The sequence below is a fragment of the Eurytemora carolleeae genome, unplaced genomic scaffold (genome assembly GCF_000591075.1).
Source record: "Eurytemora carolleeae unplaced genomic scaffold, Eaff_2.0 scaffold279, whole genome shotgun sequence".
In the NCBI taxonomy this organism is placed as follows: Eukaryota; Metazoa; Arthropoda; class Copepoda; order Calanoida; family Temoridae; genus Eurytemora; species Eurytemora carolleeae.
In genome coordinates, this window is record NW_019396265.1 from 243205 (window position 1) to 262542 (window position 19338).

Here is a 19338-nt window from a genome sequence, read left to right on the forward strand (position 1 = left end):
TAACAAAATCCTTCGCAACTTTGAAATTTAATTCTAAGAATTATAGGTGACAACTACAACTAAGCTTTACCCTGGATTTCACTTATATATATAAAACCTTTTACTTAACGTAAAGGTACCCAGGAATCAATCCTGTAAAAAGGACAGAGTTTGCTCGAAGAAGCACATCCCGATCGTTAGTGCTGTGGTCGGCACCTCCCGGCTTATCATGGCTAACAACTGGCTCAATCAAAGAAACTACTCAGAAACTTTCAATACTTTCCTAAAATGATCATCAGAAAAAAATCAGTAATAACGATTCATATTAATTTATTCATATTTTAAATAAGAGGTTCAATCTAAAATGGTGGAATATCTTATTATTTCAAAGGAATAAGTGAACTTAGTTTACTCAACAGGTTTTAATCTGTTGGCCAAAGTAGATTATATATCAATCAAAATATGAAAATAAACTCTTTTACTACTACCTAATTTTGTATTTTTCTCCTTGAATATTTACTTTGAATAAAAAAAATATTCTGAAGAAACCACTTTTTAAATCTGACGTTGTTAGCTTTGTCATAATGGTATGACAGCCAGAGGCATGTTCCATTCTACAAGAGAATATAAATATGCAGAATTCAACAGAAAAAGAAAAATCTATAAAATTTTGCAATTCTAATTTTGTACAAATGTGACCATATTTACACAGTTTACACAAAAATTCTAAATTTTTTGTAAATCTGTTCAACGGTTTTCTTAATCTTTTAATTGTTTAGATTTATTTTAAAATAAAAAGTTTCTTAACACAATTAAGATATTTGGGATCTAGTCTATTTCATTCTTTATAAACTCCCCCTCAATCAACTAAAGCTTTCAGAAGTCGTGTCCATATACAGGGGATTTTTTTACTTTTAAAGAAACTAAAAAAGAAAAAAACTGGAGCAAATTTTAACTTTACTATTGAAAACAAGTCGCCACTCTGACCACTGGTCGTGAGTCTTCAGATAATAACATGACTATGATGAATTATTTTGACAATTTAAAATCTTAATATTAAGATATAGGAGAGTAAATACTGTGGTTTTGGAGAGTGAACATTGAGGTATTGGAGAGTAAATACTGAGGGGATGCAAAATAAATCCTAAGGTTTTGGAGAGTGAATATTGAGGTATTGAAGAGTGAATACTGGGGTATTGGAGAGTAAATAATGAGGTTTTGGAGAGTGAACATTGAGGTATTGGAGAGTAAATACTGAGGGGATGCAAAATAAATCCTAAGGTTTTGGAGAGTGAATACTGAGGTATGGGAGTGTAAATACTGAGGTATTGGGGAGTAAATACTAAGGTTTTGGAGAGTGAATATTGAGGAATTGAAGAGTTAATACTGGGGTATTGGAGAGTAAATACTGAGGTTTTGGAGAGTGAATATTGAGGTATTGGAGAGTAAATACTAAGGTTTTGGAGAGTAAATGCTAAGGGGATGAAAAATAAATGCTAATGTTTTGGAGAGTGAAAACTGGGGTATGAGAGAATGAATATTATGTTGTGAAGAGGAGAAGGATGAGATTAATACTGAGGTATGGGAGAGATGTTCTCCTTGGTTCAGCCTCTCTCTCCAGGTTCTATTCTAGACATGAGGTTCCCCTACTCCCACCTTACATATTTCGCAACCATGCATCCCCTTCCCCTCCCTTATTTTCTGTCTTGTTTAAGATGAAAACTTAAAGCATTTATTAGAAGTTAAAGGAGCAGACTTCTAAACTTTTAACAGCAATAATTTCTCAACTACTTTCATTAGTTATTTTTGCTGCAAATCAAAAGAGGGAAAACTAATTTGCCAAGTAAACCTATATAGGAGTGGAAGTAAGATTAATTTATTTATATACTAAGTAAATATCGGCAAGAGTAAGTAAACAACAATGTGACATTGTTCAATTTACTTGAGTTTGTATGTTGTATTTATATTGATTATTTAAACTCCCTGCTGACTAGAAATGCTTCTATGAAAAACACATAACTTTCTCTCTCATAAACAAAGATATTTTGGGGGGCATAACGGAATCCGAACCCCTGATCATTAGTTTGGAAACTAGCAATTTCCTGGTTCTCAGTTTAAAAACATTTAGTTACCTGGTTCACAGGTTGGAGACTAGTTATTTCCTGGTTCTCAGTTTGAAAACATTTAGTTCCCTGGTTCACAGTTTGGAAACAAGTAATTTCCAGCTCTTTTGTTTGGAAACTAGTAGTTCCCTGGTTAAAGAGTTTTAAAAGAAGTTCCCTGGTTCACAGTTTGGAAACAAATAATTTCCTGCTCTTTAGTTTGGAAACTTGTAGTTCCCTGGTTCACAGTTTGGAAACAAGTAATTTCCTGTTCTTTAGTTTGGAAACTAGTAGTTCCCTGGTTCACAGTTTGGAAACTAGTAATTTCCTGCTCTTTAGTTTGGAAACTGTAGTTCCCTGTTCTATATTTTGGAACTAGTAATTTCCTGCTCTTTAGTTTGGAAACTAGTAGATCCCTGGTTCACAGTTTGGAAACAAGTAATTTCCTGCTCTTTAGTTTGGAAACTAGTAGTTTCCTGGTTAAACAGTTTTAAAGAAGTTTCCTGGTTAACAGTTTGGAAACTAGTACCCTGGTTAAAAGTTTTAAACTTTAGTTGTTAGAGACAAGACATAGAGTTGATTCTTTTGTTCTCCATCTGTAAAATAAGATATAAAGCTTGTCACAAACATCTGAGCCTTTACACACTAGGGGTAAATTGAAAATATTTTACCATAAAACATATTTTTAAGAAAAAGAATTTACATGTTTAAGATTAAAAATATTAAATGGAAAGAAGCGATATCCTTCATCTTTCAGTGTTTGAAGTATCTTAATATATTCTAATCTTTTCATTAATTTTAATGGAAACTTAATTTTTTATTGAAAATTCCAGTTTTTCAATAAAAGTTACAGCGGATGTATGCAGCAGAGACAAAGACGGAAATTGCCAAAATTTGCTTTTATTCAGAAAGAAAATCGACGATATTTTCCTCATTGTTGGTCGGATAAAGGATTTAATGGTACTGTTGTGAATCAGGAGTACAACTCATTAAATGCAGGGTCACTTGAACTTACGCCGAACTCGAATAACTTTAAGACATAAATATATTTGGTCGAAAAGAGAAGAACTTAGGATTAAAGTTACGAAGAAAGATTTATCCTCGAGTTGAATTCTTATCCTCGGTTGGTTCAAGGATAATTTTATCCCCGGAGAAAAGAAACCTAGTTATCTAATCCTATTTCAGGTTCTTAGGATTTAAGGTTCACTTTCATCTGTCTTATTGTTTGTACCAATATGAGTGAAACGAAGAGGAGTTTGGTTTTGGATATAGAAGGGTTGGGCGCGTTCTACTCATAACTATTGATTAAAGGGACTGTAAGCGTAATTTCTAGTAACCCTCCATGAAAATATGACAATGCCCAATTTACAACGTTAACCTTTAAAAACTAAGTCTGATAAAGTTTTTAAATTGTTTATTTTCATTTGCGGGTTATTGGCGAAAGTGATTTGCGCATTTCTTGTTTATAAGAATTAATGGATAAATTATCAGAAATTAACACTCTTGGAGTCAGGAAAACGACGTTGTCCTTCACATTTTTGAAAAAAATAAGGTTTCAAGGGTACCGGTGTAAGTCAGGCATTGCCATCTTTAGTATGAAAATATGCGTACAGTCCCTTTAAGATAACTTTTATTCCTCCCACCAGTTTCTGATGTAAATGCAATTTAGTTTCACTAGTAGAATACTTGACACAAACATACGTTCAAACCTTTTACTCTCTTGGGTTTTATAATTTTATGGCTTCACCTTGGTTTACTTAGGTTTTTAGCATTCTTTAAATGTATATTATTTTACGTAAAGTTTTGAGACACTTTCTTATCTATAATTGCGTCTAAACCCAACCCCAATGATGTGCATAAATAAAAACTGTATCCAATTGTAAAAAAGAAAATATGAAATGTATGTAGAAGCAGGGATGTAGAATGATTTATCTCGAAATCTATTTATATATTTCCTTTCTCACGTTTTAGGCTCTAGTCTCTGAAGGATAAAATCTAAACTTTAAATTTAATTTCTATTTTTTAAAAACAATATGATGAATTTTCAATGGTGTGCCCTTCAACTGAACAATATATGGTGCATTTTAAATATCTTTTTTAATGAAAGGTTTAACCTAAACCTAAACATTCCATAAGTGATCAAAATACCTTCTCTTTTAAATAATGATGAAGTAAACGAAAAAAGTTCAAATAGAAAATTAAAACAATTCTGATATTTAGTAGTTGTTGTCTGGATAGATTTAAAATTACCTTTTTAGGTTTATCCGAGCTGGGTTCTCCAGGACTTTTTAGAGCAGGTTTAGTTGGAACAGCTCCGGGTCTAGAGTAACCAGTCAGTTGGAGCAGAGCCTAGATACAAAAGATTGGTGCAGTAGAATATATGTAGTACACGCAGAGTTGGGAGCAGTTGAATATTTGGGGGTTAAGCATTGTTGGGAGCAGCAGAATATATGGAGTTTAAGTATCAGTTGGGAGCTGTGGAGTATATGGAGTTTTAGTACAGTTGGGAGCTGTAGAGTGTATGGAGTTTAAGTATAGACGGGAGCAGTAGAATATATGAAGTTTAAGTATAGTTGGGAGCAGTAGAATATATGGAGTTTAAGTATAGCTGTGAGCAGTAGAATATGTAGAGTTTAAGTACTGTTCGGAGCAGTAGAATATATAGAGTTTAAGTATAGTTGGGAGCAGTAGAATATATGGAGTTTAAGCATAGTTGGGAGCAGTAGAATATATGGGAGTTCAAGTATAGTTGGGAGCAGTAGAATATATGGAGTTTAAGTATAGTTGGGAGAAGTAGAATATACGGAGTTTAAGTATAGACGGGAGCAGTAGAATATATGGAGTTTAAGCATAGTTGAGAGCAGTAGAACATATGGAGTTTAAGTATAGTTGGGAGCAGTAGAATATATGGAGTTTAAGCATAGTTTGGAGCAGTAGAATATATGGAGTTCAAGTATAGTTTGCAGCAGTAGAATGTGTGGAGTTAAAGTTAAACTTGGGAGCATTAGAATATATGGAGTTTAAGTATAGTTGGGAGCAGTAGATTATATGGAGTTTAAGTATAGACGGGAGCAGTAGAATATATGGAGTTCAAGCATAGTTTGGAGCAGTAGAATATATGGAGTTCAAGTATAGTTTGCAGCAGTAGAATGTATGGAGTTTAAGTTAAAGTTTGGAGCAGTAGAATATATGGAGTTTAAGTATAGTTTGGAGCAAAAGTTTAGTTGGGGGAGCAGAATATATGGAGTTAAATACATAAATAACTCAATGATGGGTATTGTAACACTGATCTCAAAATTCATGTTTTTAATATATATTAAATGTTAAATTTCGAGTTGAACTTTAGAAATACATTAAAGTTTATATTACAAGAAAATGAATTTTTTATCCAAGAATTGACTGAAGTTTAGTTGCACTGAAAGAAGTGCATCTTAAAGGGATTACGAACTTAATTTTGAGTGAACACTTTTTAAAATAAAGGAATTGAGTTTTTGTCACAAACTCTGATTTTTGTATCCCTATATCTTTGCATTTTAATGTCGGAGTACCATAGATATTTCAAACTATGAATTATCATAGATCAAATAATAATGGTTTGCAATATTAAAGGTTTAGGCCATCAGGTTGCAAAGATATAGCAATTTGAAAATCAGAATTTGTGGCAAACACTCAATTCCTTTCAAAACGAAAATAATGAAATTTTCGTCGACAATTTTAAATACATTTTTAAAGGGTGGTTAATCGCCAATGTTCAATAAAAGAGGTGAAGAAGTAGAATTGTAGAATTAGGAGTAGATTACACTTCTTTCTTGCATATCATATAGTATTCAGTTTAAACCGTCCACCCTTGACCAGGAAAAAACAAGTGAATCAAAACTAATTACAAATCTTGCCTTTTTAATTAATTACAAAATTGCAGTTTTTCATTCCTGGATCATCGAAATTCATCCGCAAATAATGTTTGAAAGTTAAATATATATATAATCCTGCAGCAGGGTTCCTTCCAGGTTTTCTGTGTCAGGTCAGGTTTAAAGAAAATGTGGCAGATTTTCAAAAAGTGTCAGAAATTTTACCCCCCCCCCCTCTCACAGATTATTAATCAATTTTGAGCCATGCCCATATTGACAATAGGCCAATAGAATTGGCATTTTCTTTTGTTTCTTGGTAGACTTTTCCACTAAATCGGTATATTTGATCTCTTAATGAGCAGATTATTCTCCAAAATTGGCACGTTTCTGCTCAAAAATTTGCAGTAATTTTCCAAATCTGAAAGTGGCAGGTTAGTTGGGTCAAGTAAACTAACCCATATTTGCTCTGGGAGGAACCCTGCCCTGCGGTATAAACAATAAGGAGCGAGAAGAATTTGCAAACCTATATACGGATTAACTTTCTTTAGAAAGTCTTAATCCCAAAATCAATTACTTTCTTTTCACACTTCAAGTTAGTAAAGACGTAGTTTATTCCCATTCCCTTGCTGTTATCACGTTCCATAATATTATTCAACGAATTTAATCTTATGTCTCTCTCAGAAAACACATTTAGGAATAATATTTTACCAATTTATAAATTGTTTGAATTTTTTATTACATAACTCATGAATTTTTTATCAAAAAGTTTGATGAGAAGACATCGAAGCCTGAAATTTCAGAAAGTATCAATCACCGAAACCTAGTTAGTGAACTATTAAAATAATATTAAAATTAAGAAATTCACAGTTTTAACCTGGACCAATGAAATTTATGGATTTCAGGTTGTTTTCAGGTCCCAACGGATGTTCCCCCTCTGTTAAGAAAAAAAATGTTAGCTCCCCCCCCTGGATACATTCCTGAAACCGCCCCTGATGTTTGATTCCTACCTCTGCTGCTGCCCTCTTGGCCACTTTCTTATTAGGCCCTGACCCTACCGCTGAATTGGCTCCAACGGTCACCTTCATGAAAAATTCTCTTCGACGCGGCAATCCGCGCTCAACAATCAACGTATAAACTGGTTCCTTTTCCTTCTTAGCCTGCTGAATCTGGATAAGCCGAGATATAGGATTCACGGTCTGCTTAGAATCCGCAGTTTCATCATTTTCCTCCTGAAACAGGCAATGCTTAATTAACTAGGCTTCTATCAACAATTTAAGCATTTAATTCTAAAGTTTTTAGAAGCCATTTTTTCTTCCCAAGAGTAATACTCAAATTTTCAAAAATTTTCTATAAATATTTATTTTTATCAACTTTTTTCAAGACAATTTTTTTATTTTAAATCCTCCACAACCTTCCCTGAAGTCGTGTGAGTTGCCATAAAAAATTTGAGTCCGATTAAGGTTCAACTGTTTTGATTTTTATTGGATAAAGTCATTTTGGAATTATAGAATGGACGTAAGACAACCCTAACATTTTGATTTGATTTGGATAAAGACAGACAAGCAAGCCAAATTTAACCAATAAAAATGTGCTGAACAGTGAAGAATTGTAAAGATATAACTCACCTTTATTAGATTTCTTGATTTCTTTTTCGTCATAGTCTGTTTTCTGGGCTTAGGTTGAGTAATACTGGCAACCGGTGGAAGCTGCTTTAATTTACTTAACATCATTTCTGCAGCTCTCTTCTTAGAAACCTGGAATTTATAAAGGTCAGCTCAGTGTTTAAAATCAAATTCATTTTTTTATGCGGATCAAGTTCTTAATTTTTAGAAAGTAAGTTTAGAATTTTGAGGCAAAAATGTTATCTAAAAATTAAATTTTTGAAAAAAATGTATTTTAAATCAAATTCAAGATCAAATTCCATTTTCTTTTGTTAAGTGTAGACTTAGGTCTAAAATTCATTTTAGATTTAGATTTAGATTTTTTTTTGATCAGAATACTTTTAGATCAAATTTCCTTTAGATCGAAAGGTTTATAAATCAAATTCCTAAACAGCTGGTTAAATGAACTTAAAAACAAACCCAGGTTCACCTATCTCAATTTTTAATCAATTATAAAGTTATGCCTTGCACGTTGTTGGTTTATTTACAATAATCGTAAATATGGCTTAACCAATTGGGCCTACATTTTTTATGGGACATGTCATAGCCACTAGGGCGGTTTTGGGCAGATCATAATTCAAAAATATCCCCTCAAAAAAGTTGCCCATCAAAAGAAAATATCTGCAGTATGGTGTCCTACTTTGTTCATAGATGTATAAAAAATTTCCAAAAATTAAAATAATTATTATCACTGAAAAGCGAGACACGAAACACCCTGATTAAGGAGTATTCTAAATTTTATAATAAAAAAAACCTAAGATAGAAACCCGATGGATAAGATAAAAGTGTAGAAATTGTAAGAGTTGTATTGGTAAAATTGATCACAAGGGAATGATGGAAACAGAAAGAATTCTAGTTTGATAAATTGCGTTTAGTTTCAGATATTTAAATAATTAAATTCTATATTTATATTTAAACAAGATTTCAGAGAATAACTTTTCACATTAAAAGATGCAAAATAAGTTTGCATACTAAATTAATTCCCATATTAAACAAAAACAAATTAAAATTCAAGATGAAATCACAAACTTAAGTTTACTATACTCCCTTTTAAGTTATTTTAAAAAATCGTGTTTACTGAATATATTATGGATGTAAGAAAATTTAGATCACAGGAATACCTTTGTTACATATATCTAATTCATTTTCATTTTTGAAAGAAACGTTTTATTAATTATAGATTACACATTTCGAATAATGTATAGGCGCAGTATTACTTCTTGGCGTTTTTACGGCTAAGTCTATCAACCTTGTGCATCCTTTACCAAATAGTTCAGGATTGTTCTGTATTGAGCCATCAAAGGTTTATGACACAAACTAGGTTTAGCAATAAGAATTCTCCAGACTTGAAGAGTATAATAAGCTCAAAGATACTTTAGATTATTACCTAGAATAGCCATTTATTTACAAAAACATGGCTAAACTTTCTCCTAATTTAAATCAACTCAAAGTTTTCAGGACGACGAAAATGATGTATCCAAATTTAATTTAGAGTTTTTAAAACTAGTCGTGATTTTGGGTACACTTGGTACACTGACCTTTTTCCCATTCCCTTCTGCTTCGGCGTAGAGATCTCCAACAGAACATTTAGTGAGAAACATTCTCATATGCGGAGGCCCATTCTCCCGGACAACCTAGAATCAGGGTATATATATTTCACCTAACAACTGGGGGGGGGGATAATGATTTTCGAATTGGTCATCAACTGGCCGATTCCCCCATACCGGGGGCCGTTACTAATTATGGGGGGGGGGGCAACGGGACAGGTGCTACCCCTGTAAGATAAAATAAGTATTTTCTTAACCGGGTACGTGGGCTTTGCCCCTTCATTAAAAACTTCCAATTTCTTTTAAACTAAGAAATCATTTATTTTCTTCTAAGTCCCTTAATTCACACACATTCCTTATATGCAGGGAAAAAAAAAATTTTCTTTCTTTTTTTTGACAAAAATGTTTATCCCTGCCTTAATTAAAATTAGTAAAAACAAAGAAAAAATCAAATATAAGGAAAAAACAAGATGTATATTTTCTTATCCCAAATCTACTTTTAAATACTTAGTTAAGGTTAATAACATTAATGAATTTTACAGTTGAGAATTTATGGGGATGTTTATAAGATAATATATATAGCGATGACGGTGTGCAATATAAATTAAATAAAATAAATTCTTTGGAATCTTTTTTGATAAAATATTGTATTGACAGGTAGTGAGAAAAGAAATAAAATAAAAATTTCTTTCTTTTTAACGGTATAAGGTCTAAAAGATAAAAAAAATGTCTTCAAAACTTGGAATTTTACACTGATTTTAAATTTAAAACATTTTATTATAATCATAATTAATGCAATGTATTCTATAGTAGAAACTATATTTTGCCTCATCAGGCCCGTATCTAGGACTTAGTATGGGGGGGGGGGAGGCAAAAAGTTCGCAAAGTGCGTTGGGACATGTAGGAGGGGCGCGCCGTAGTCGCAGTTTGATTTTGACCTAAAAGCTCAGAAAATGTTAAGGTTTTTTATTTTAAACACTATTTTTTATATAAGATTGTATTTTGTTCGTTTTAAAACGTGTCTTCTTTCTCTTACAAGCTATTGAAAAGATATTATGTATTTACAAAATAACAAAAAAATGTCTTTCAATGTTCTCTTTATAATCGAAGGAATAAAAATGGCGTAAAAATGTTCAAAATAGATATTATGTTGTGATTAGAGTTAAAGAGTCTGTAAAAGAACAATGAAAGGGGGTATAGACTGACAGCTAATCACTCTAGCTCTTGATCGCGACCCATTTAAGTTATATCTGAAGTTCCTGTCTTGAGAAATTGACATAAAACTGTTTCAAATTTATATGAAAATTCATATATATATATATATACAATTTTGTATAGAAATAGTAGGTTTAAACAGATCAGCAAATACACAACCAATCTGAAAACGAAGATTTCCCAGAGAAACCTAATTGTAACTTAGGTTTTCTCCAATTATTATTTTATAATTTTTATTTTTAATAGATATAATTGATAATATTATTTATAAGCCCGTATTACGTCACCAGAACTCCCACCAATGGTAATGCAGTATAGTGGTCACGTGTCTGTCTGTATCACGTGACTAGTATACTGCACTCTCATTGGACAAGGAAAATAGCAAAACAAAAGGATGCATTATCTGTAAAAAAATAATTTTAATTAATGAAGGAAATAGAGTAAATTTCAGTGTAACGGACAGGGGACAGATGATTTTTTAACTGTAAAATATGACATATTTTCTCCAATAATACTGAAAGTTAAAAATAAAGTTTATATTTTAATATGTTTAATATTTAACGATGTGAAATACCATAATTTCAAAGCTTCCAGAGTATTTCAAAATTAAAAATATTTTATCTAAAAATATGAAAATTTGCCTTAACTTAACTAAAATATCAAAAGGTTATTTGGATTTCGAAAAAAAAGAGAAATGTAATTTTCGATATTCGGGGGGAGGTCAACTGACACCTATTATAATACTTTGAACCAAAATTGAATCAGTTTCACTATAAATTATTATTCTCCATTTAGCGATTAAACCCCTAAACATTTCTAATAGAAAGAAAAGCATTAATCAAGAAAATATAAACACTTCAAAAACTCTAAGTCTCCTCGCACTTGGTACTTATCTTTAGGTTTTGTTACTTACCGTGAAAGTTACGGGTAAATTCCGCTTCAAAGCAACCTCATGAACCAGAGATATCGGAGATTTTAAATCATCATATTCAACTCCTGAACATTTATAATTCATCCTATTCAACTCCTGAACATTTATAATTCATCATGTTCAACTCCTGAACATTTATAATTCATCATGTTCAACTCCTCAACATTTATAATTAATCATATTCAACTCCTGGACATTTATAATTCATCATATTCAACGCCTGGACATTTATAATTCATCATATACAAGTCCGGAACATTTATAATTCATCATATTTAACTCCTGACCATTATTCATCATATTCAACTCCTGGACATTTATAATTCATCATATTCAAGTCCAGAACATTTATAATTCATCATATTCAACATTTATAATTCAGCATGTTCAATTCCTGAACATTTATAATTCATCATATTCCTGAACATTTATAATTCATCATATTCAATTCCGGAACATTTATAATTCATAATATTTAACATTTATAATTCATCATGTTCAATTCCTGAACATTTATAATTCATCATGTTCAACTCCTGAACATTTATAATTCATCATATTCAACTCCTGAACATATATAATTTAAAAATCCAAAACGTTATTATTCATCCCAAAAATAACATTAAAAATTATGATTATGATTTTTAGTCGTTTTACCTGGAATAAATGGATTAGAAGTTGGATCAAGTTTGGACTTTCCTTCTCCGCTATTTTTATCTTTCAGAGCCTTTAACGCCTGGGACGCGGCGCAATGCCGCGCTGCCTGTGCCGTCGCTCCCTCTCCTTAAACATTTTATTATTGTAAGTTTCTTTTAATATCCACATGGCTTGTTACATCAAAAATATACAATTAAATATTATACTTATTTTATTTCAAAGATGCTTCACGAACAATGTAAATCATTTAATCAATTAATTATATAATCAATCAATTATTTATTGAATCGGGGATTTGTAAAATAAAATGATATTAAATTTAAAAGAGTTGTTGGTCTCAGCTCTAGAAGAGTAGGTTTATATTCAGGACTGTGGTTTCTTCTTTTATCAGAGAAAATTAATGTTGAACGTTAGTTGAAAATTTTTCCTACTCACGTTACAAAATGTATTTTACAAAGTTAAAAGAGGAGCTCCTAAGCTAATAAAAAAAGTTCTAGTTGAAAATCTTTTCAGATATTTAACTTAAGTTTATAATGACCAACATTCTCAGAAAAAAAAACATATATATATATATAGATTAAATTCAAAGTATTTATTATTTGACTTTAAAAAAAAGTTCAGTTTATTTCAATTTAAAAGAAAAAAAAAACAGATAAAAATGTAGTATTATAAAGATTCCTTCACACACAAAGATATACATACATATATAATTGGTGAAGTTTAAATTTGTTTAAATATTACGAATATGAAGTTTTACAAGAAATATACAAACATTTGCATATTTATCATTTCAGTTATTTCGTAATATAAATTATTAATTCTCATATCATTAATTTTAATATAGATGTGATTATTCAGGGGTTGAGATATGATGTTCTGATATTTTTTATATATTAAGTAATATCAATGATCCAAGACGTTACGAGAAACGGGAATAAAACTACCAGCTCATGCTACGTATCGGAACTCAATCCTTAACAGCAGTGGCTTGAGGGAGGAGGGAGGGATTGGGGACATTTCCCCACTAGAAAGAGTTGGAATTCAACTAGTGAGAGGGGGAAAACTAGTTAACTAGTAAGAGGGGGGAAACTAGAGAGAGGAGGGTAACTAGTCAACTAGTGAGAGGGGGGAAACTAGGGAGGGGTGTAACTAGTCAACTAGTAAGAGGGGGAAACTAGTCAACAGGGGGGAAACTAGCCAACTAGTGAGATGGGGGAAACTAGTCAACTAGTTAGTGAGATGGGGGAAACTAGTCAACTAGTGAGAGGGGGAAACTAGTCAACTAGTGAGAGGGGAAAAGTTCTACTTCATTTCGATTTTTTAAATAAACTAGAAAGTGGCGTTTAGCAAAATTTTAAGTGACTATGGAAAATAATGTTGTGACTGGAATATTTAAGATGTTACCTATATACTCTGTTTTCCCAACCTTCAACTGAACACAGAATACTGGGGGAAATCCTCGTCCTGTGGTTCTAAACATGGATAATTATAAATATTAACATGCTGGGGGGTAAAAATGGTAATCAAGATGTAAATGCAAAAATTCTCTAGGCGCACACTACTACAAGAATAATTTTAATCTTATCTTATTCTTGGTTTAATATTACCTTCCTTTAACAAAATTTATTATCTAGGGTAGGAAAATAATCTAATCTCTAAGACATAAACAATTATTTTCCAGAATAATTAAGTGTGCTACGATCCTTCTGCAAACAAACAAAAGTAATTAAAATTAAGGGAAAATGAGATTACAGGGGACATTAAAGGGAGTGTTCGCGAAAAATGAAAAGGGGTATATGCTTAATGCCATAAAAAGCTACTAATCTAACTTCTATCTGTTGCGCCTATAAGGAGAAAATTGTTAAAACCGACTCACACCGAAGAACGCAGCGTCCATACAAATTCGGAAAGATGCAACATTCAACTCGGATCGTAAACAAATCAATTTTATTCCAAACAAATCATTCAGATATTACAAACAGTAGTCATCGATTATTTTTCGACGCATTCGTATATAGTAAATATTTCATGATATTTTTGATTTTGTTTTTTAAAATAATTTTCGCTGGCGCTGGATTTTCGAACATTCCTGGAAAATATGAAAATGTCGTCTTCATTATCAAAAATCCTTGAAACAGGAATAAATGTTTTCAAAAGTAACTCTCAGATCATGAAAAATACAAAATATTGTGAAATATCAACTATTAACGAATGCGTCGAAAAATTATCGATGACTATTGTTTGTAACATCTGAATGATTTGTTTGGAATTAAATTGATTTGTTTACGATCCGGGTTGAATGTTGCATCTTTCTGAATTTGTATGGACACTACGTTCTTCGGTATTAGTCGTTTTTAACAATTTTCTCCTTATAGGCGCAACAGATAGAAGTAAGATTAGTAGCGATCAAAAGCGCTTTTTTATCGCATTAAGCCTATACCCCCTTTCATTTTTAGCGAACACTCCCTTTAATTCCAAAACTAAGTGTTAGTTTTAAAACTACTTTCCCTTGGATTAGGTGAAAACACAAAAAAAATATTTTTTACTTAAAATAACTGTATATGAAAAAAAGTGAATCATATAAAATCAAACAGAATAGAATATAAATTAGAGTAGAATTTAGTCAATCCCTCGGTATGAATTTTGTCAGTCCCTTTCACTTTCAGCCTGAAAGGGAGTTCAAAGTGTACAAATCATGTAAATGTTCACAAATTATATGCCGTAGAGTACATTAATACAGTATGATCCCTAGACTATCCATTTCAATTTCGAATTTTTTAAAGCTATTAATTAAATAAACTTTATAAAATGAATTAGGTGTATAAAACATCATTTGATTTATAGTTATAACGGAAAATCATCGTTTGAAAGTGAAAGGCATAGAGTCTATGTGAATTGATCATTGGTCAATTATTTCATAATTTGATTTTCTTTTAATATTAATTTTAGATTTTCTGATGTTCAAGGGCCCAAAAGGTTATATGTGAAGTACACCTGCAGTATGGAAACAGTACAACAAAATGGCCGTTTTACACTTTTTTCTAGTAAATTCCACTCTAATATATATTCTATTCTCTTTGTATAATAGACCAGCATGATCAGGTGGAGTAAAAAATATTCTAGGTCCAAGAACTGGTTTACAACAGTTAGATGTATGACCCCTATCTGTTTTTGAGGAGATGAGATGACTGGTTTGATCTGGTTGGGTGTATATTATATATCCCCTACCTGTTTCTGAGTGCATAAGAAAACTGGTTTGCTCTGGGTGGAAATAAGTCTTACCTGTTTCTGAGTGGATGGTAGAACTGGCTTGATCTGGTTAGAGATATAACCTCTACCTGTTTCTGAGTGGATGGGAGAACCGGTTTGATCTGGTTTGAGGTAAAACCCTTACGTGTTTCTGAGTGGATGGTAGAACTAGTTTGATCTGGTTGGAGGTATAACCCCTACCTGTTTCTGAGTGGATGGGAGAACTGGTTTGATCTGGTTCGAGACATAAACCCAACCTGTTTCTGAGTGGATAGGAGAACAGGTTTGATCTGGTCCCCTACCTGTTTCTGAGTGGATGGTAGAACTAGTTTGATCTGGTTGGAGGTATAACCCTTACCTGTTTCTGAGTGGATGGGAGAACTGGTTTGATCTGAATGGAGGTATAACCCCTACCTGTTTCTGAGTGAATGGTAGAACTAGTTTGATCTGGTTGGAGGTATAACCCTTACCTGTTTCTGAGTGGATGGGAGAACTGGTTTGTACTACTTGGAGGTATAAATGAGTAGCTTGCAGGTTCTCCTCTTTTCATCGCCATAGCGTTCAATTCTACAGTTGGGGTCACATTCGCTATAATAAAATAGAAATAAATATTAAAAATGCAATACAATTTCTTTATGTATTTTAAAACCTACAATTTTATTGGTTAAGGATTATGTAAAAAATCTGGAAATATTTGAGCCGGTTGATTATTAAAAAAAAATTTAAGTATGACCTGAATATCGATGTTTTTTAGCCTTCAATAACATGCCAAAGATAATTACCACTTTTTGAAGGTTTCAGTTTAGGAGCTGGATGCTTAAGCTGAGTTTTCTCCAGAGCAATCGCCGCGGCGGCGTGCTGGGCTTTTTTGATCGAAGGTCCCGAAGCCAAGAACTCCTCCTTGTCGCCGATCTTAAGACAGACGGTAAAATTCTTCTTATGCGCTGGTCCAGACTCATCAGTCAGCTTGTACTGATGCTGTATCTAAGAAGGAAAAACATTACTAAAAAAAAGTTTAATTTCAATAATAAATAAATTTTAATAAAAACTGAGCCATCTGTTACCTTGTTAAACCTTGCAAGTTCATTCACAAGACACATTGGAGTTTTCTCTTTGGTATTCATTCCGTCATTCAGGTCAATATGAAGCGTCTGTTTCAACATAACCGGCGGGGGTCGACCATACTGAGACGGAACCCCGGGATGATGGTTTGGATGAGTAGAGTAACCTCCTCCTCCATCCACCAGACTCCCTGTATGCTGGTGGAGTTGATGAATATGCTGAGGAGGAAGGGAGGTTGCTGAGTTGACCGACACAAGAACCCCAGGTAGAGAGGTTGGAGGATGGGTGTACTGACTCATCATTACATGGTTTGAGGATGAAAGGCTGCCTGGAGAATGCCCACTTCCTCCTGAAATAAAGTTTTAAACAAAAATATAATAAGCAAACCCCCTTCACCTAATAAAACATTTCCCACAACACTCTCCTCCCGAAAGATATTTATTTAAGTAAGTAAAAAATTATTTATGAAATATAACAAAAACATACAAACTTAAGTTTTTCAGGAGAAAATATTTTAAAACCTCTAAAAGTAGAGGTTGTGGGAATATTTCCCCCCAATTCTAAAAAAAATATAAGAATAGAAATAAAAGAAAAAGGAAAGGAAAAAGAAAGTTACATATTTTTTGTTTACACTATATTAAATATAAATTGGTGGTGGATTGTTAGTATTTTTCGACGATGAACTAACAACTTTTAGAAATAAAAATTATTGATTTATTTGTACTGTTAAAAAAAAAGTAAAAAAAGCTTTATGGAGTGTGAAGTGAAAGAGATATAGGTTCTATGAAAAACGGGCACTTTTAAGCATCTTTTTAATTCACGCTGATTTTTGACATCCTTTATGTTTGATAATATCTTTTACTCTTTTTAATCTTTTTATTCTTTTCTTTGTAAAGTCGTCATTGCTTTCTTCGATTCTTTTGCAAACATAGCATGTGTTAGAATTAAAAAATTTGTTCTGCTGATAAAAAGTTTATGTTAAATTCTGTTTAAAATTCGAAATAAGATTGATATTTGAAAGCTTAGAAAAGTGTCGTTTATTTTCATACAATATTTTAGGGAAATTGTGAGGGGGGAGCAGTCCAATTTTAATAGATTTTATTCTAGGAATATAAAATCATTTCTGTTTCTAAGATTTGCGTTTTTGATATTTTTTGATAATATAAAATCTTTTTTAAATGTTGGGGGTAATTGATCTCCTTTCAATTGAAATACAAATTTTATAACATTAAAAAATTCCTAATTTTCTGAAGGGGAGTATGTTTAAAGCCCAAAAAGCTTCCGCTGTGTGACTTATTCAAGGTAACCCCATCAAAAGACGGATAGCTTTCTTTTGCAATGATTATATCAATATTTTTGTTTGAAGTTAGCATTAGGAATGTTGAACTAAATTCTAAATGAGTGGAAAAAGGAGTAATAGAGCATCTTCATGGTTTCAAAGCTTAAGAAGTATTTCATTTTTTTCATAGCATAAAGTGAAAAAGTTAACCGCCTGTATATCTTTTTAAAATAGTAATTAAAGTTCAATTTTGAATCCAGCCATATTCCCAGAATCTAACTGAATCTGTTTCTTTTATTCGTTCAATTTTTCGTTTTGTGCATTTAGAGAATTTGAAAATAAAATTGCATTAGTTTTCTCAAAGTTAATAGTAAGTTTATTAGACATGTACCAACAAGTTATTTTTTCTATTTCTCTATTTATTGTGTATGCTAAAGCATTCAAGTTTTTACATTTTGATGCCACATTTGTGTCGTCGGCAAAGTGTGTTAGATTGGAAGAAGTCATATACATATATCATTCACATATATATCTATAAACAGCTTAGACCATTTATATCGACTTTTTGCCCCTGTCGCGTAAGTAAAATTCAAACCATTGTTATGTGTTGCCCCTATTGTAATGTGTTCACCAATGAGATCCTACACCAATAAGCTCTTAAACTTCTAACAAGAAAGCTAACCTTGAATGGTTTGATGTTGAGGAGGAGGTTGTTGCTGATGTGTAGATGAACCTGGACTAGGAATATGATGCGGGCCCTTGTTAGCCTGAATATGATGCTGCCTACCATTAGTTTGTATATGGTGTGCTGATAGAGATGGTTGTAGATGATGTTGAACACCTGAAGGCTGGATATGATGAGTAGTAACACTGCCATGGTGTTGCCCAGATCCTTGCACAATATGCTGTTGAATATGATGCTGTGGAGCTCCAGTGCTCTGAATATGGTGCTGTAGCCCACCTGTACTCTGAATATGGTGTTGTGGAGCCCCTTGTATATGATGTTGTGGACCTCCACTACCCTGGATGTGGTATTGTTGTCCTCCAGTATTAAGTATATGGTGCTCCGGACCCCCAGTGTTCTGAATATGATGGTGTGGCGCTGTCTGTAAATGATGCTGAGGAGAAGGTGGAATGAGATGCTGGGTATTTCCACCCTGAGGTATTCTCATAGGAACCTGAGCCATCCTAAACATTCATCGTCAAATTTGGTCAAATAAATATATTTAGTCAATTTATTCAACTTTCTCTCAGTTCCTCTCTCTATTTGTATCTTGTCCACATTCCATCTACCTTCTCTCTATACTCCTTCCATCTACCTCCCTGTATCCTATCTACATTTTCTCTATACTCCTTACATCTACATTCTTGTATCCTATCTACCTTTTCTCTATACTCCTTCCACCTACATTCCTGTATCCTATCTACATTTTCTCTATACTCCTTACATCTACATTCTTGTATCCTATCTACCTTCTCTCTATACTCCTTCCACCTACATTCCTGTATCCTATCTACATTTTCTCTATACTCCTTCCATCTCCTCCCTGTATCCCGTCTACCTTCTCTCTATACTCCTTACATCTACCTCCCTGTATCCTGTCTACCTTCTCTCTATACTCCTTCCACCTACATTCCTGTATCCTATCTACATTTTCTCTATACTCCTTCCATCTCCTCCCTGTATCCCGTCTACCTTCTCTCTATACTCCTTCCATCTACCTCCCTGTATCCTGTCTACATTCTCTCTATACTCCTTCCATCTACCTTCCTGTATCCCGTCTACCTTCTCTCTATACTCCTTCCAT

General features: G+C 32.7%; 1 protein-coding gene across 2 annotated transcripts in view; it reads right to left on the reverse strand.

Annotated features, from left to right (window-relative positions):
- LOC111699655 (double-stranded RNA-binding protein Staufen homolog 2) overlaps nucleotides 1-19338 on the reverse strand; it is a 37917-nt gene that overhangs the window by 18100 nt on the left and 479 nt on the right. For both annotated transcript variants that reach the window (XM_023470378.1, XM_023470377.1), the window contains exons 2-12: nucleotides 18213-18718; nucleotides 16254-16600; nucleotides 15972-16173; nucleotides 15660-15777; nucleotides 13345-13412; nucleotides 11941-12066; nucleotides 11266-11348; nucleotides 9129-9224; nucleotides 7555-7683; nucleotides 6937-7158; nucleotides 4332-4430 (exon numbers count right to left, since the gene is read on the reverse strand). In XM_023470378.1, coding sequence (XP_023326146.1) covers nucleotides 4332-4430; nucleotides 6937-7158; nucleotides 7555-7683; nucleotides 9129-9224; nucleotides 11266-11348; nucleotides 11941-12066; nucleotides 13345-13412; nucleotides 15660-15777; nucleotides 15972-16173; nucleotides 16254-16600; nucleotides 18213-18717 — 1995 coding nt within the window. In that variant the 5' untranslated portion in view covers nucleotide 18718. The remainder of the gene's footprint in view (nucleotides 1-4331; nucleotides 4431-6936; nucleotides 7159-7554; nucleotides 7684-9128; nucleotides 9225-11265; nucleotides 11349-11940; nucleotides 12067-13344; nucleotides 13413-15659; nucleotides 15778-15971; nucleotides 16174-16253; nucleotides 16601-18212; nucleotides 18719-19338) is intronic.